Below are 12,048 nucleotides of genomic sequence, written 5' to 3'. Positions count from 1 at the left end.
TATGGAAACCAAGAACAAACTTCAGCTGTACAACACAGTAGGAATAACTCTCAGAAATATAACGCTGAGCGAAAAAATCCAGATACTCTATTAGAAGTGCCACCTGTGCAATTTCACGTACGTAAAGTTCAAAACAGGAGAAACCAATATAAGTCTGAGAAATCAGGAAAGTGATTTTCTTTGAGGTAGGATAATGACCGGGAGGGGACATGAAGAGGTTCTGTGGGGTGCCTTGGTAATGTTCCCTTTCTTGATGTGGGTGTGGGTTATGTTCATTTTGTGAAAATCTACTCAGCTGTATGCTGAATGATTTGTGTGCTCTCCTGTATTATGTTATATTTCAATAAAAACTTTTTAAAAAATACAGAGCTTAATGCATGCAGCATCTATGCTAAGTGGTGGATTAGTGCTTTATTATCCAGTATGTGGTTACATCCATTAGAGTGATGGCTCGTTGAACAATCCCAATAGGAAGAGATTTAAAATTAATATGGAAATCCAGTGCTAACAGCTGCATTTGCACAGCCTCCACTTATGAACTATCCATCCTGACTTTTCTCCCCCATCCTATTTGCTCCAGCTGTGCCTAAAACATGGCCTTCCAAAACTCAGAATCTGGGTTTGGGTGTGGTATGCTGGCCGTAGCCCCATGATTGGGGATAGGTAGAAATCCATGAGATCGTACTCATATTAGTAAAACAGTTATAGTCACTCAGGGGACATGAATCATGTAATACACGTAGCTACCATTTATTGAGCACTACCATGGATCAGGCACCGTTCTAAGTGCTTTATGTATATATTAACACATTTAATTCTTGCAATAGCCCTGTGAGAGGGAGAAGGTGTTATTGCAGACCCCGCTTTGGGGATCAGAGAAATTAGGCAGTTTGTTTATTATGCTGTCGCTTGTAAGTGGTGGAGCCGGGATTTGAAACCAGGCAGTCTGGCTCAAAGCCTGCAAGAGCTCATGGGACAGAAGCCAGGCCTGTGCTTGTTGCCCTGAGCTGGGTTCCCTCCTGGCTCAGGGCAGCCACATGATCTTTTCAAGGATGCATTTAGTCACCTTCCCTCTTCTCCCCTCAGCCAGATGCCTAGAAAATGCTGGAGGAATTCCAAAGCATGCATGCATTAATTCAATCGACAAATATTTGTTAATCATCTAGTATGTTATACTCCATACCATAGATAAAGAAACTGAGGTCTACAGGAGTGAACTGATTTGTTCCATGGCCAGCCAGGTATTAACTGATAGAGTTGGGATGTGAACCCACAGCTGACTCCAAAGCCAGCGAATTTTCAACTATACTATGTGAGCCCCCCAAGCCTGGCCGTAAGACTGAGCACACTGCCAGTCATCTTGGGAAAGAATTTCAGAAAACAAAGTTTAGTGCAAACCCCTATGTAACAGAAGGCTCAAGGGTTCAAGATATTTTGATGGTTAAATTTGAATGACTGGTCTTGTAGTTAAGTTCTTTATTAGGTGGAATTCTCTGAGGCAGCCCTAGCCACGAGGAAGGGAATTAAAAGGATATTTACTTTTTTATCAGTAGAGACCTGTGCAACAAAAGCAGAGAAAACTTGCCCTAGAACTGTGGTTAACTAGTGGTGTCAAAGACACATGAAGACACTGGAAACAGAAAAACACTGGGCAGGGCATCCAGGTCACAGTGAAGATGATAAAAATGCAATTAACTTGAGCCAGGGTCCTCCAGTCCACAGTGGTGACCTACCCTTTGGGTATGTGGCTAAGGACGTGAGGCCAAGCGTTTGCCCTTATTAATGTCTGCCCGCTGGCTGCGGGGTGTGGGGGTGCTGTGATGTGGGGCGGCTAAAGTCTTCTTTGAATAATTCATAAGGTGCGATTCAGAAGCCTTAACATGGCTTGCATTTAAGGTATTGACCAGTATAGAAACCCATGATCTTAAACAATTCAGGGGCTTTGAGGCAAGTCACTAAAAATTAAAATCAGCTTCATTCATAAAGGGATTTGGGCGATGGAGGCAGAGATAAAAACGGGTTATTGTGGCACATTGATCCTGCCTTTTCTGTTGTCTCCCACATCCAATCCATCAGCCAGTGGCTCCAAATAACTCCTGAATCCATCCACGTATCTCTAGTTTGCTGCTATTTGCCTGATCCAAGCCATCGTCGTCTCTTACTGTAGCTTTCCGACTGGTCTCTGTGCAGTGGCTGGAATGTTCTTTTAAAAATCAGATCGTAGCCTTCTCTTGTTCAGTACCCTCTAACTACGTCTAGACTAAAACCCACACTTTTCGCTGTGCCCTGTAGGGCCTAGGCCTTGTATGACCCAGCCTTTGCTTGTCTCTCCCATTTCATCTGTGGCTTCTCTCACCCTCTCTCACTCTGCTCCAGCCACACTGGCCTTCTTTCTGTTTCGCCAACATTTCTGTCTTGTTGGAGCTTTGGTACCCACCTGCCTTTTGCCCTCTGAAATAGTCCACCCCTCTCCCCACTATATCTTCGTGTGAATGGTTCTTCCTCACCATTCATGTCCAGGGTCCCCTTCACAGAACAGCTTCCTCTGAGCCTTCTAGCTAAAGTAGCAGCTTCCTCCCCATCACAATGCTATATACATCACCTTGTGTTATATTCTTCACAGTATATAGCCAGCATTCTCCCAAATCCTGCTTGTTTACTTGACAAATCGTTTGCTGTCTCTGCCCCATTATAACACATATCACTTTCTCTCATTCGCAGAAATCGTGTCTGTTTCGTTCAGTGCTGTGACTCCAATATATACAAGTGATGCCTGGTGCGTACCTGGCAATACTTGGTACTCAGTAAATATGTCTTGAAAATGAATGAGCAGAGAAAGCTAAGGAGGAACCAAGAAGTGCCTAACCTCATACAAAAAAAAATTAGCTTCTTCCTTTGCCAAAACCTACCTGTGTTACTTCTAATTGCCTTGCTTCAACTGTCTATCAAATATAGCTAGAAAGCAAAGTTTCAGACCTCATAACACTTGCATAATCTGTACCCTGCTGGGGCCTGTTGGGGGAGGGGGGTTAATTCGTCACTATTTATTTGCAACTGCCTGTACCTAACTAACTAAACATTATGTGGTTTCGGGTTCGACTTTTTAACTGTTTTGGCTGTTGCAGAGATGTTCGCATTCCTTAAAACCCTCCCAGTAAAAAGCACCGGCAGCTTTGGAGAAAGATGTATTGTTGGCTTCAACAGTCAACCCAGGCAAAGAACTGGGCGTGTACAGATGTCCCATCGTCAACTTCCGCTAGGAGAAATTCGGCAAGTAACAGCCTAGCGAGCTGCTTAGTGCCACCAAACATCTGGTGGCACAGGCGAAGGGGAGAGCAGTTGGATTTTTATTCTTTTTAGCATCATGTTAAATTAGCCATGAAACCAGGGATGGTGCAATTGAATTATAAGAGAGCTGAGGTATTAAATAAAAGTCTAGGAGACAGTCAAGGTGTTTGGCTCAAGGTAGACTGGATTCTAATAGGAGGTGAAGCAGGTTTGAAAAAATAAGTGGAAAAGACAACGTCTTTTTGGCTAGGGATCTGCCTCATTTAATACCGGGAGATGGGGCCGTGGGATTTGCATGTCCTGGAGAGGTGATTTCCCCTGGAAAATGGTGTTTTCTTCTGAAGGGGAATCTCCGGTTCTTTAAATGTCAGTGGGATCCAGGAGAGTGGCCAGATGGAACATTCGATTGTTGTTTCTTGTTTTCTTCCTTGTGGCTTTTCTGTCTGGCCTTTTGCACCTTACCCTTCGCGTCCGGCCCTTGGACAGGCTCAGCTTGTCCAATGAGGATGTTAAATTCAGGCTGGTTTCAGAGCCGTGATAAAGGCATCTGCCAGGAGGGACAGACTCACTCACCAGCTTGAAGAGGGCAGAAATGCCACTGTCTTTGTCGCTTTTTAATTAAGCCCATCTATGATATTGGGTTAGTGGAAAGTTCAACTTTGGTCATTTTTTTTTTGTAGGGGAGGCATGTCCCCAGGATGTCTAACAGCTATGTCTCCGGGGGGAGGGGACAAGTAAGCCCTCGTGTGTAGCATTTGCTGATTTCTGTGACATAAATATTCCCTCTGTGGCTGATTCTGAGCTGCCAAGCTAATGTCAGTGGACCTGGAGATCCCGTTATATCGTATTCTCACCAGACAGATAACTCTAAACTAGAAATAGCCTCAAAAGCACAGGTAACAGTAAAAGGTATAAAATCATTAAGAAGCGATGAGTTTTGAGTTTTTATTATTTTTGTTTTAATATGATATATTTCATTGTCAGTTTATATAGTTTCATTTTTAACAATAGACATGTTTAATAATTGGCATGCAAATTTCCTGGAAATTTAGCAATTAGTTCTGGTTACAAACTGGCTCATCATTGCTTCTTGCCCTCCTCGGGCAAGGTCAAGTTTTGGTGTCTGGGACTTAACAAAGATCAAAGCATCTATTGGTCTCTCTAGTTATCAGCTCTTGTCTACAGCATACAGATTATTGTGGAAACTCTCATTTTCTAGGGCCTAGATATTCTGGGATGTATTTGTAGCTGGGGATTTGGGTTAGAATCATCTACCTCAAGGCTGAGAATATTCAGCCACTAGGAACCAACATGGCTGTCTATGGCCAGTATTCGTTCTGACTGACTGGGACACAGGACACACAGATGGTTCTGCAGTCTCACCTCTGATCCAGCTACACCATTCTTTCTAAAGCTCGGGATGTCCTCCAGGCATAACTGTGGAGCCGAGTACAAATCCTGTTGAGAGGTTCATCTTCAACTGTACAGTCCTCTTTCTTTCCTTCCTGGCACGGATGCTGCCCCCACTCAGATAACTCTTGGCTTCCTGACCCTACGGGTCCTTGGGGTGCTGAGGTTCCCAAGGCATCAGCCTCAAAAGCCCTCCTCCAACCCGCTTTCAAAACACTGGAAAGGCCTATGTGGCCACAATCAACAGAAGGGTCCTTGTGGGTCTCGACCATTGATTCCGATGGCCAAGTTCACATTTCATCCCTGAGCTTGGCGTCACGTGAAACTCAGACTGAGCTTCATTAGCCCCATCAAGCTGGGGACATTTTTTTGTGAGGTTATCCCAACACTGACTATTACATTAGTCTTCTCAAGCTGTCGTAACAGAATACGACAGACTGAGTGGCTTAAACAGCAGGCATTTATTTTCTTGCAGTCCTGGAGGCTGAAGGTCCAAGATCAAGGTTGACTTCCCCTTGGCTTTCAGGTGGCACCTCCTTGCTGGGTCCTCACATGGCCTTTTCTCTATGTATCTACATTCCTGGTGCCTCTTTCTCTTTTTATAAGGACACCGGTCTCATTGGATTAGATGTAATTAATTAACCTTAATTACATCTTTAATGGTCCTATCTTCAAATACAGTCACATTGAGGTTAGAGCTTCAGCATAAGAATTTTGGAAATGGCACAATTCAGTGGATAACAACTACTGAGCACTTGAAATGTGGTTGGTCCCAATTGATGTGTGCTCTGAGGGTAAAATATACTCTGGACTTTTCATCATTCACCATTTTTCATCATTTTTCATCGTGTATTCAAAACAGTGTAACGTATCTCATTAATACGTTTTATGTTGATTGCATCTTGAATGATAATACCTTGGATATAGTGGCTTAAGTAAAATATATTATTAGAGTCACTTTTGCCAGTTTCTTTTTTACTGTTTTTAGTGTGGCCACTCAAAAATTTAAAATGACACACACGGCTCACATTATGTTTCTGCTGGACAGTGGGCAGCCAGAGACCCTCTGGGACAGACATGCCATTCCTCCTGAGGTCGGTGGGCGGATGTCATTCTCTGGGGCCCTGTCTTGACCCCTCCCTTAGTTCCTTTCACTCCTTTCCTTCTTCCCATCTTCAGTGCCCACACCTTCCCACCTCCTCTTGAGCTTAGTTGTCCAGGTCCATCAAGGTGTGCTGCTGGACAGGTCAAGGGTGGAGATGCAGGTGGGCAGTGGAGAAGGAGGAACTTCTAGATGATGGAGGTGAAGGAAGGACATGTCTCGTTTGTGATCTGGCTCAGAGTAGGAGACACGTAGGATAAACGGGCCTTTCCATGCCGCCTGTATTACCCTCCCCCGCCCCACCCCACATCCTGTGTGCTTTGTGCTGAAAGAATCTCCATCTCTTACTCTGCCTTCAGTTACTTTGCCGAAAGCCCCATTTCATGATCCCACCTTGGATCATTCCAGGGCCCAGGAAGGAGTTAAGGGGAGAGGCAAACAAATCCCATCTCACCCCACTGGGAGAAAGAAAATATGGTCCTAGACCTGAATTTGCTCGCACTGTCATGGAGGGAGGAATGGATGGCGTGGGGACAGATACAAATGACAGTGGCCATTCCAGGGTTCACCCAGTCCTTCTGACAACCTCATATTATATTCATTTTACTGGTAAGGAAACACAGACTCAGGGAGGTTAAATGACGCCTTTCGTGTCACTAGGTAGCAGATAGCAGGGCTAGTATTTGAGACTGAATCTACCCGACTCTGCTGCCATGCTGCCAGGCCCTGGAGTGAAAAGGGAAGATTTTTCTGGAATATAGGAGAACTCTCTTGAGTTGGACTCGGGCCCAGGAAGGAGAGCAGAGGGAATTCTAGGCAGGGGCTTAGCATGTGCAGAGTAGGGATGTAAGTCTGATACAGGTATCCTCTGAAAAGTCCAACCAGGAAATGGACCCTTACAGGGTTACCCACACCTCCCCACCACCCACCCCCCGTAAGTCATCTGCTTAATGTTTAGGGTCGAGGGAGGCATTGGGACTTGGACAGGACTTCTGGGCATCGCCCTTTAGCCTACTCATCCCTATCAGGTTGTCTGTGGGTTATTATTCCACGCTGGGCTTACTCACCGGCTTCGTGTGAGGTCCTTTTTGAGGTTTATTATTTCCTTGTCCATGTACTTGATGCTCTTCATTGGCGTCTCTGGGACCTGATGGGAAGCCAAGAAGTGAAGGAAGAAAGTGTTAGTACAACTGTTGCAAGTGGAACCAGGCTCAGGAAGAGGCTCATGCATTTATCTGAGATGTCTGATCAGGTCGGAGGGATTCTGGGCGGCAAAGCATCCTTCTCTACGCCAAAGAGGGACCATGTGTCACGGTGGAAATAGCAAGAGCTTTGGAGACAGGCAGACCTGAACTCTGATCCTGGTTCTTTCCAGTGATTGGCTGTGTGACCTTGGACAAATTACTCAACCTCTCTGGCCCTCAGTTTCTTAAGGAGAATGGGGGGATAATTCCTCCCTTTTTGTGATGATTAAATTGATTGCCAAGTACCTGACTCATAGCAAGCACTGAAAAATGGAGGCTTCTATGATTAGCATATTCAAAGTAAAGCAAAGAATTAAATGTTAATAACCCTGGTTGGTGGCATAGGCAGCTGATTTGGAGAACAGAAGCTTGTCAGTGTAAAGTTTGCAAACGTACTTTTCCCCCCTCACTGCCCCCCAGCAGGATTTTATGAATGAATTATCCAGGTGATTGTTCATGGGTTTTTCTTTTCCTTTCCTGTATTCATTTATCTTGCCTAGCCATAGGGAAAACCTCCCAAGACTTAAATTCGTTACTCAGAAGTTGATACTGGGTCAATATAAAGAAGAGAGTTAAACTAACTGCATTTTAACATAAAAGTCATTTTTCTCAGCCACAAGTTTGGTGAAACAACAAAACTATTATCGGGATTGTCCTGTCTTGAAATTAGTTCCTTTGACATCAGGATTTTTTGAATGAGAGGAAATGCCAAGAAATTATGGGACAATGAGTGCTTTGAGATGAAACTGGTGGGAGAATGTGATGATTTTTCTGAAGGGCAGTTTGTCAACGCATAGGAAATGCTCAAACAGTGTCCCTGCCTTTAGATCGAACGGTCCTTCTGCTGTCAAGCATCCTGTGGGAATATTTCTGTATGGGGACAGAGGATTGTCAACCAATTGTTCATGAGGATGCTGCTTTAAGAGCACTCTCGGAAACCACCTATATATATATATTTTAAACAATCATGCACCTAAACAATAGACTACTATGCAGTAATTCAATGTAATGACAATATAATGATGTAAGTATATTTATCGATACACACACACACACACACACACACACACACACAGATGCTTGAGTTCTTTGGTATGACATGTCACAGTAAGTATGGATCACACGATTCTGTTTTCACTTTTTTGAAAAATGATCTATGTGGATATACACACATCAAAAGGTAGGGAAAGCCACATTCCCCAAATGCAGTGTTTCTCTTCAGGGGTGGGATTATTTCTTTGCTTATGTGAACTTCCTATGACTTTGCCATAAGTATTAATTAAGTAATAAAGAAAAAGGTAAAAAAAAAAAAATAATAAGTGGCCAAGTGAGGTTTGACAGAGGCTGGTCTGACAGAGGCCGATGTATTGAGATGTTAGTGTTAGGTGAATCCTAAAGGCAGAGTGAGGACGGGTCAGGCACTCGCTCACAGAAGTCATCACATCGATGAGTGGGAGGAGGCACAGAGTTTTCCCGGCAGCCATCATCACACGCTTTCTCTGAAAATGAAATTGGGCTGGGGTGCCTGTTTCTCTGGGCCTTTGCAGTGGAACTAGACGGTGAGGAGCGTAGCTGTATCAAAGTGGAATGACGTGTGGCAGGGTGGTGGGATGGAGTGTGGGGAACGCAGTGGTAGGCAGGGACTCTTACTGGCCTGTCTGATTCTCAGCCTTTTGTCTTCTGGGTCACGCAGTACATGTCCTGTGTGAGGCAGCAAAGATTCTTAGATCCCCAAAATAATATTCATAATTGCAGCTCCTCATCCACTAAATAAAGTATATAGGACACAAAAATCAAATAAATAAGTGGCCAAGTGAGGTTTAACATAGGCTGGTTTATGGTATCCGGGATAGCCTTGAATAAGCTCAACTAGATAGGAAACGGTGAAATCATTTATAAATTTTGTCTCTTTAGCGATTATTAGGAATGACTTAGAGTTGACATATCTCCCTCATCTCAATCCACTAAGATGTTTCAACCCCTTGGCTGAAAAATTGATGGCAGATCTATCAGTTTTCATCTTGAGGGATGGGCGAAGTGGGTGGAGAGACGGACCTCCAAGGAGGCAGGCCACATAATTTGAAATAAATGATTGAAACTCTGCTTGATGTCTCAGTCATGTACCTATCACTCCAGGAGTACTTTTAAAAACGTCTCCATAACAGACATTTGCTTTTCTCTCACCCCCGATGATTTCTCTTCACCTTCCCTCTTAATATTAGCTCCCTGGTTAGACCTTCTTACACCTTAAGAGGTACTCATGGTACCAGCAGCAGGAGTGGTCCTGAATGGCTGCAACTGAACAGCAGGGCGCATCCCCTTTACAATGACTGGTCTGGGGGTAGTCATGTGACCCAGGTTGGGCTAATGAGATTCAAGCGGACATTTGCCAGGGGCTTCCAGGAAGCACGGTTCCTAGATCTTCTAAGGAACCACAGACAGAGACGTTCTCTTTCCTCATTGATTGTAAACAGAGACGTAGGCGTTTGTGGGAGTTGCTAGTAAGCCATTTTGTGCCCATGAGGGGAGCGGACCTCCAGCTCCTTCAGGACCAAAGTAACTTTCTTAAAAGACATTGTGGATTAAACATACTTATGAATGAGAAAAAAAAAACCACTCAAATTTTCCCGCCGGATAATTTGAAATACATGATTGAAACTCTGCTCGATGTCACGGTCATGTACCTATCACTCTCCTAAATGTCTCGAGTTTCATTCTCTTCAAGCAACTACGATACTGTCCCAATTTCAAGCATTTCCGCCAAATCCCACCTAATGATAGTTGCTTAGGTACCAGGATCCACACTATTGTTAACGAGTGAATTTATATTCACTGGAATTGGTGCTGACCAATTTAGAGCAGTAAAGGCAACTTGTGTTCTCGATGTGACAAAACTTTAGCAGGACAAGATCCTCCCCACGAGCCTGGCAATTATGTCAGCTTTGCAGTGGATTCTCAGGAAACCATTTTCATCGTGACCATTGTTTAATTACAATTATAATAAGCCAGAGGTAATAACTGGTATTGAATGAGGGAGTTCCGGTTGTCAGGACATTTACAAACACCATTGATATTCACGCAGTTAAAAGTTTACAAAGCATCCAAGAATTGACTATCTCTGTAACCTCTCTGGATGGTAGTTTCACCATACATATGACAAGCCTTAGAAATACACTTCCTTTTACCCCAGCAATTCCACTTCTATCCAAGAAAATTATGCAGCAAAGGTGAAAAAGACTTATCCATGAGGATGTCTATAACGGCAATGTGAACAACAGTGTAAAACATCTAAATGTCCAGCAATAGGCTTTAGGGGGATAAAGCACAGTCTATCCAGGCAGTGGTATATGATGCATTTGAATTCGGTGCCACTATTTAATGTTACTTATTGATATGGAAAGGAATATAATTTCAAGTGAAAATGCATGCTACAAAATATAAAGAAGTTAGATTATAGAGTTTTAAGATTTATATTCATAAAAATCTATAGAAATTTCTAAAACTATATAATGTGATACAAATAGTTTTAAAATATTGGTAAATGGCAAGGCATAAGTGTAATTATATAACAAGCTGGAAGTAAATATAACAAAATGTCAATAGCGATATTATCTCATGGTGTTTGAATTATACATAAATAATTTTAATTTGGTTATCCTTTACCCTAATTTTAAAATAATTTACATATACTACTTGTCTAATAAAAGAATAATGTTTGTCACATTTGTAAAGCAATTCTGACTAATTCTACTAATTTAAGCAAAATGTAAGATTTCAATGCTATTTTAAATTGAGTAATCTAAATGTCTGGAATGATGTAAGGTAATGGTTTATTTTAATACACAGTATCATGCAGAGTCTAAGCAGGAAATCAGAGCTGGTGCCAGGTAGTTCAGTTCAGGGAATTTAATATAGGGGAGCAGTTACAAAGTTGTTGGAAGAGCCAAAAAGCCAAGTAAGGGATCTCAGAGAAAGCCAGAGATTAGCAAAAGGAAGAAGCTTCTCCCACCTCCAGGGCTGGAGGGACTAAGGGACGAGGTGGCCTTCAAAAGCTCTGGAATTGGGCCACCTTGTAGAAGTTGGACTCATGGAGCAGGTGTAGTTTTAGTTGGAGGTGCTACCAGAAGCTGAGCAAGAGAGGAGAAATACTCTGGCTTCTCGCTCTCTCTAACCCTCCAGGTTCCTGCTGCGCCTCCTATTGGCTGAACCGACCTGGAAGCCAGCTGGCAAGGGCACCTGGGAAATGTAGTTTGCAAGGATCAGCCCCCTGTGGGAGATAGGAAGTTGAAATGAGAGCGGGGAAACAAAGGATTATGGTTATAGCTTATGCAAATGCCTTGGCTTCAGGTTCTTACCAGCTACTTTTTGGACTATCGAGCTAGTTCCCCCTTCAATCAAGGACACCTTTGCAGACAGTAACTTTGTTCTTTATCTTTTGATACCAAGCCCAGAATTTTCCATGACTTTGATGCTTATCCAGAATTGGGACCATTCTCTCTCTCAGAATCTTTGTCAAAAGCCATATGTTTCTAGGGAATCCAGAGCCCTCCTACTTCTACCAATTTTTTTTTTTTTTCTCTAGGAAGTATTGTATATTCCATATCTTTGTAGAACACCTCCTCTTGCATCCAAACTATGAGTTCTATGCCCCATACCCTTTAGGTTCTTATTGCTGATAAAAACGAAAGAAAATTTGGTGCTAGATATTTCTTCCCTGCTGACACTGATTAATGTGTCTCTCTACCTAGGTAACACAATTGCAATTCAGCTCTACATTGAAGCTAGCATTCTGGCAGTGAAACGAACTAATGGACATTGTAGAAAATCAGAAAAAGATTTTACAAAATAGGAGAAAATAAAAGCCAAGTGTAGCCCGATCACCGTCTGTTTGGATGTCCTTTGTCTTAGTTTCCGTGACTACTCCCAGCCGGGTTTCATAAAAGCCATCTGAGGACAGTTGACTTTAATTTTCTGCCCTTGCTCCCCCTGGGAGTGCCACTAGAA

At 43.1% G+C, this 12,048-nt stretch overlaps 1 protein-coding gene across 1 annotated transcript in view; it reads right to left on the bottom strand.

Moving 5' to 3' along the window:
* The window catches only part of CCDC60 (coiled-coil domain containing 60), a 139,413-nt gene that overhangs the window by 61,757 nt on the left and 65,608 nt on the right, over positions 1–12,048 (bottom strand). The window contains exon 2 of the mRNA XM_039868275.1: positions 6,868–6,947. Within this exon, the coding sequence (XP_039724209.1) occupies positions 6,868–6,947 (80 nt within the window). The remainder of the gene's footprint in view (positions 1–6,867; positions 6,948–12,048) is intronic.

The sequence above is a fragment of the Pteropus medius genome, unplaced genomic scaffold (assembly GCF_902729225.1).
Source record: "Pteropus medius unplaced genomic scaffold, Ma_sr-lr_union100, whole genome shotgun sequence".
NCBI lineage: Eukaryota > Metazoa > Chordata > Mammalia > Chiroptera > Pteropodidae > Pteropus > Pteropus medius.
The sequence above is the reverse complement of the archived record's forward strand: the minus strand, read 5'-3'. Positions and strand labels throughout refer to the sequence as shown.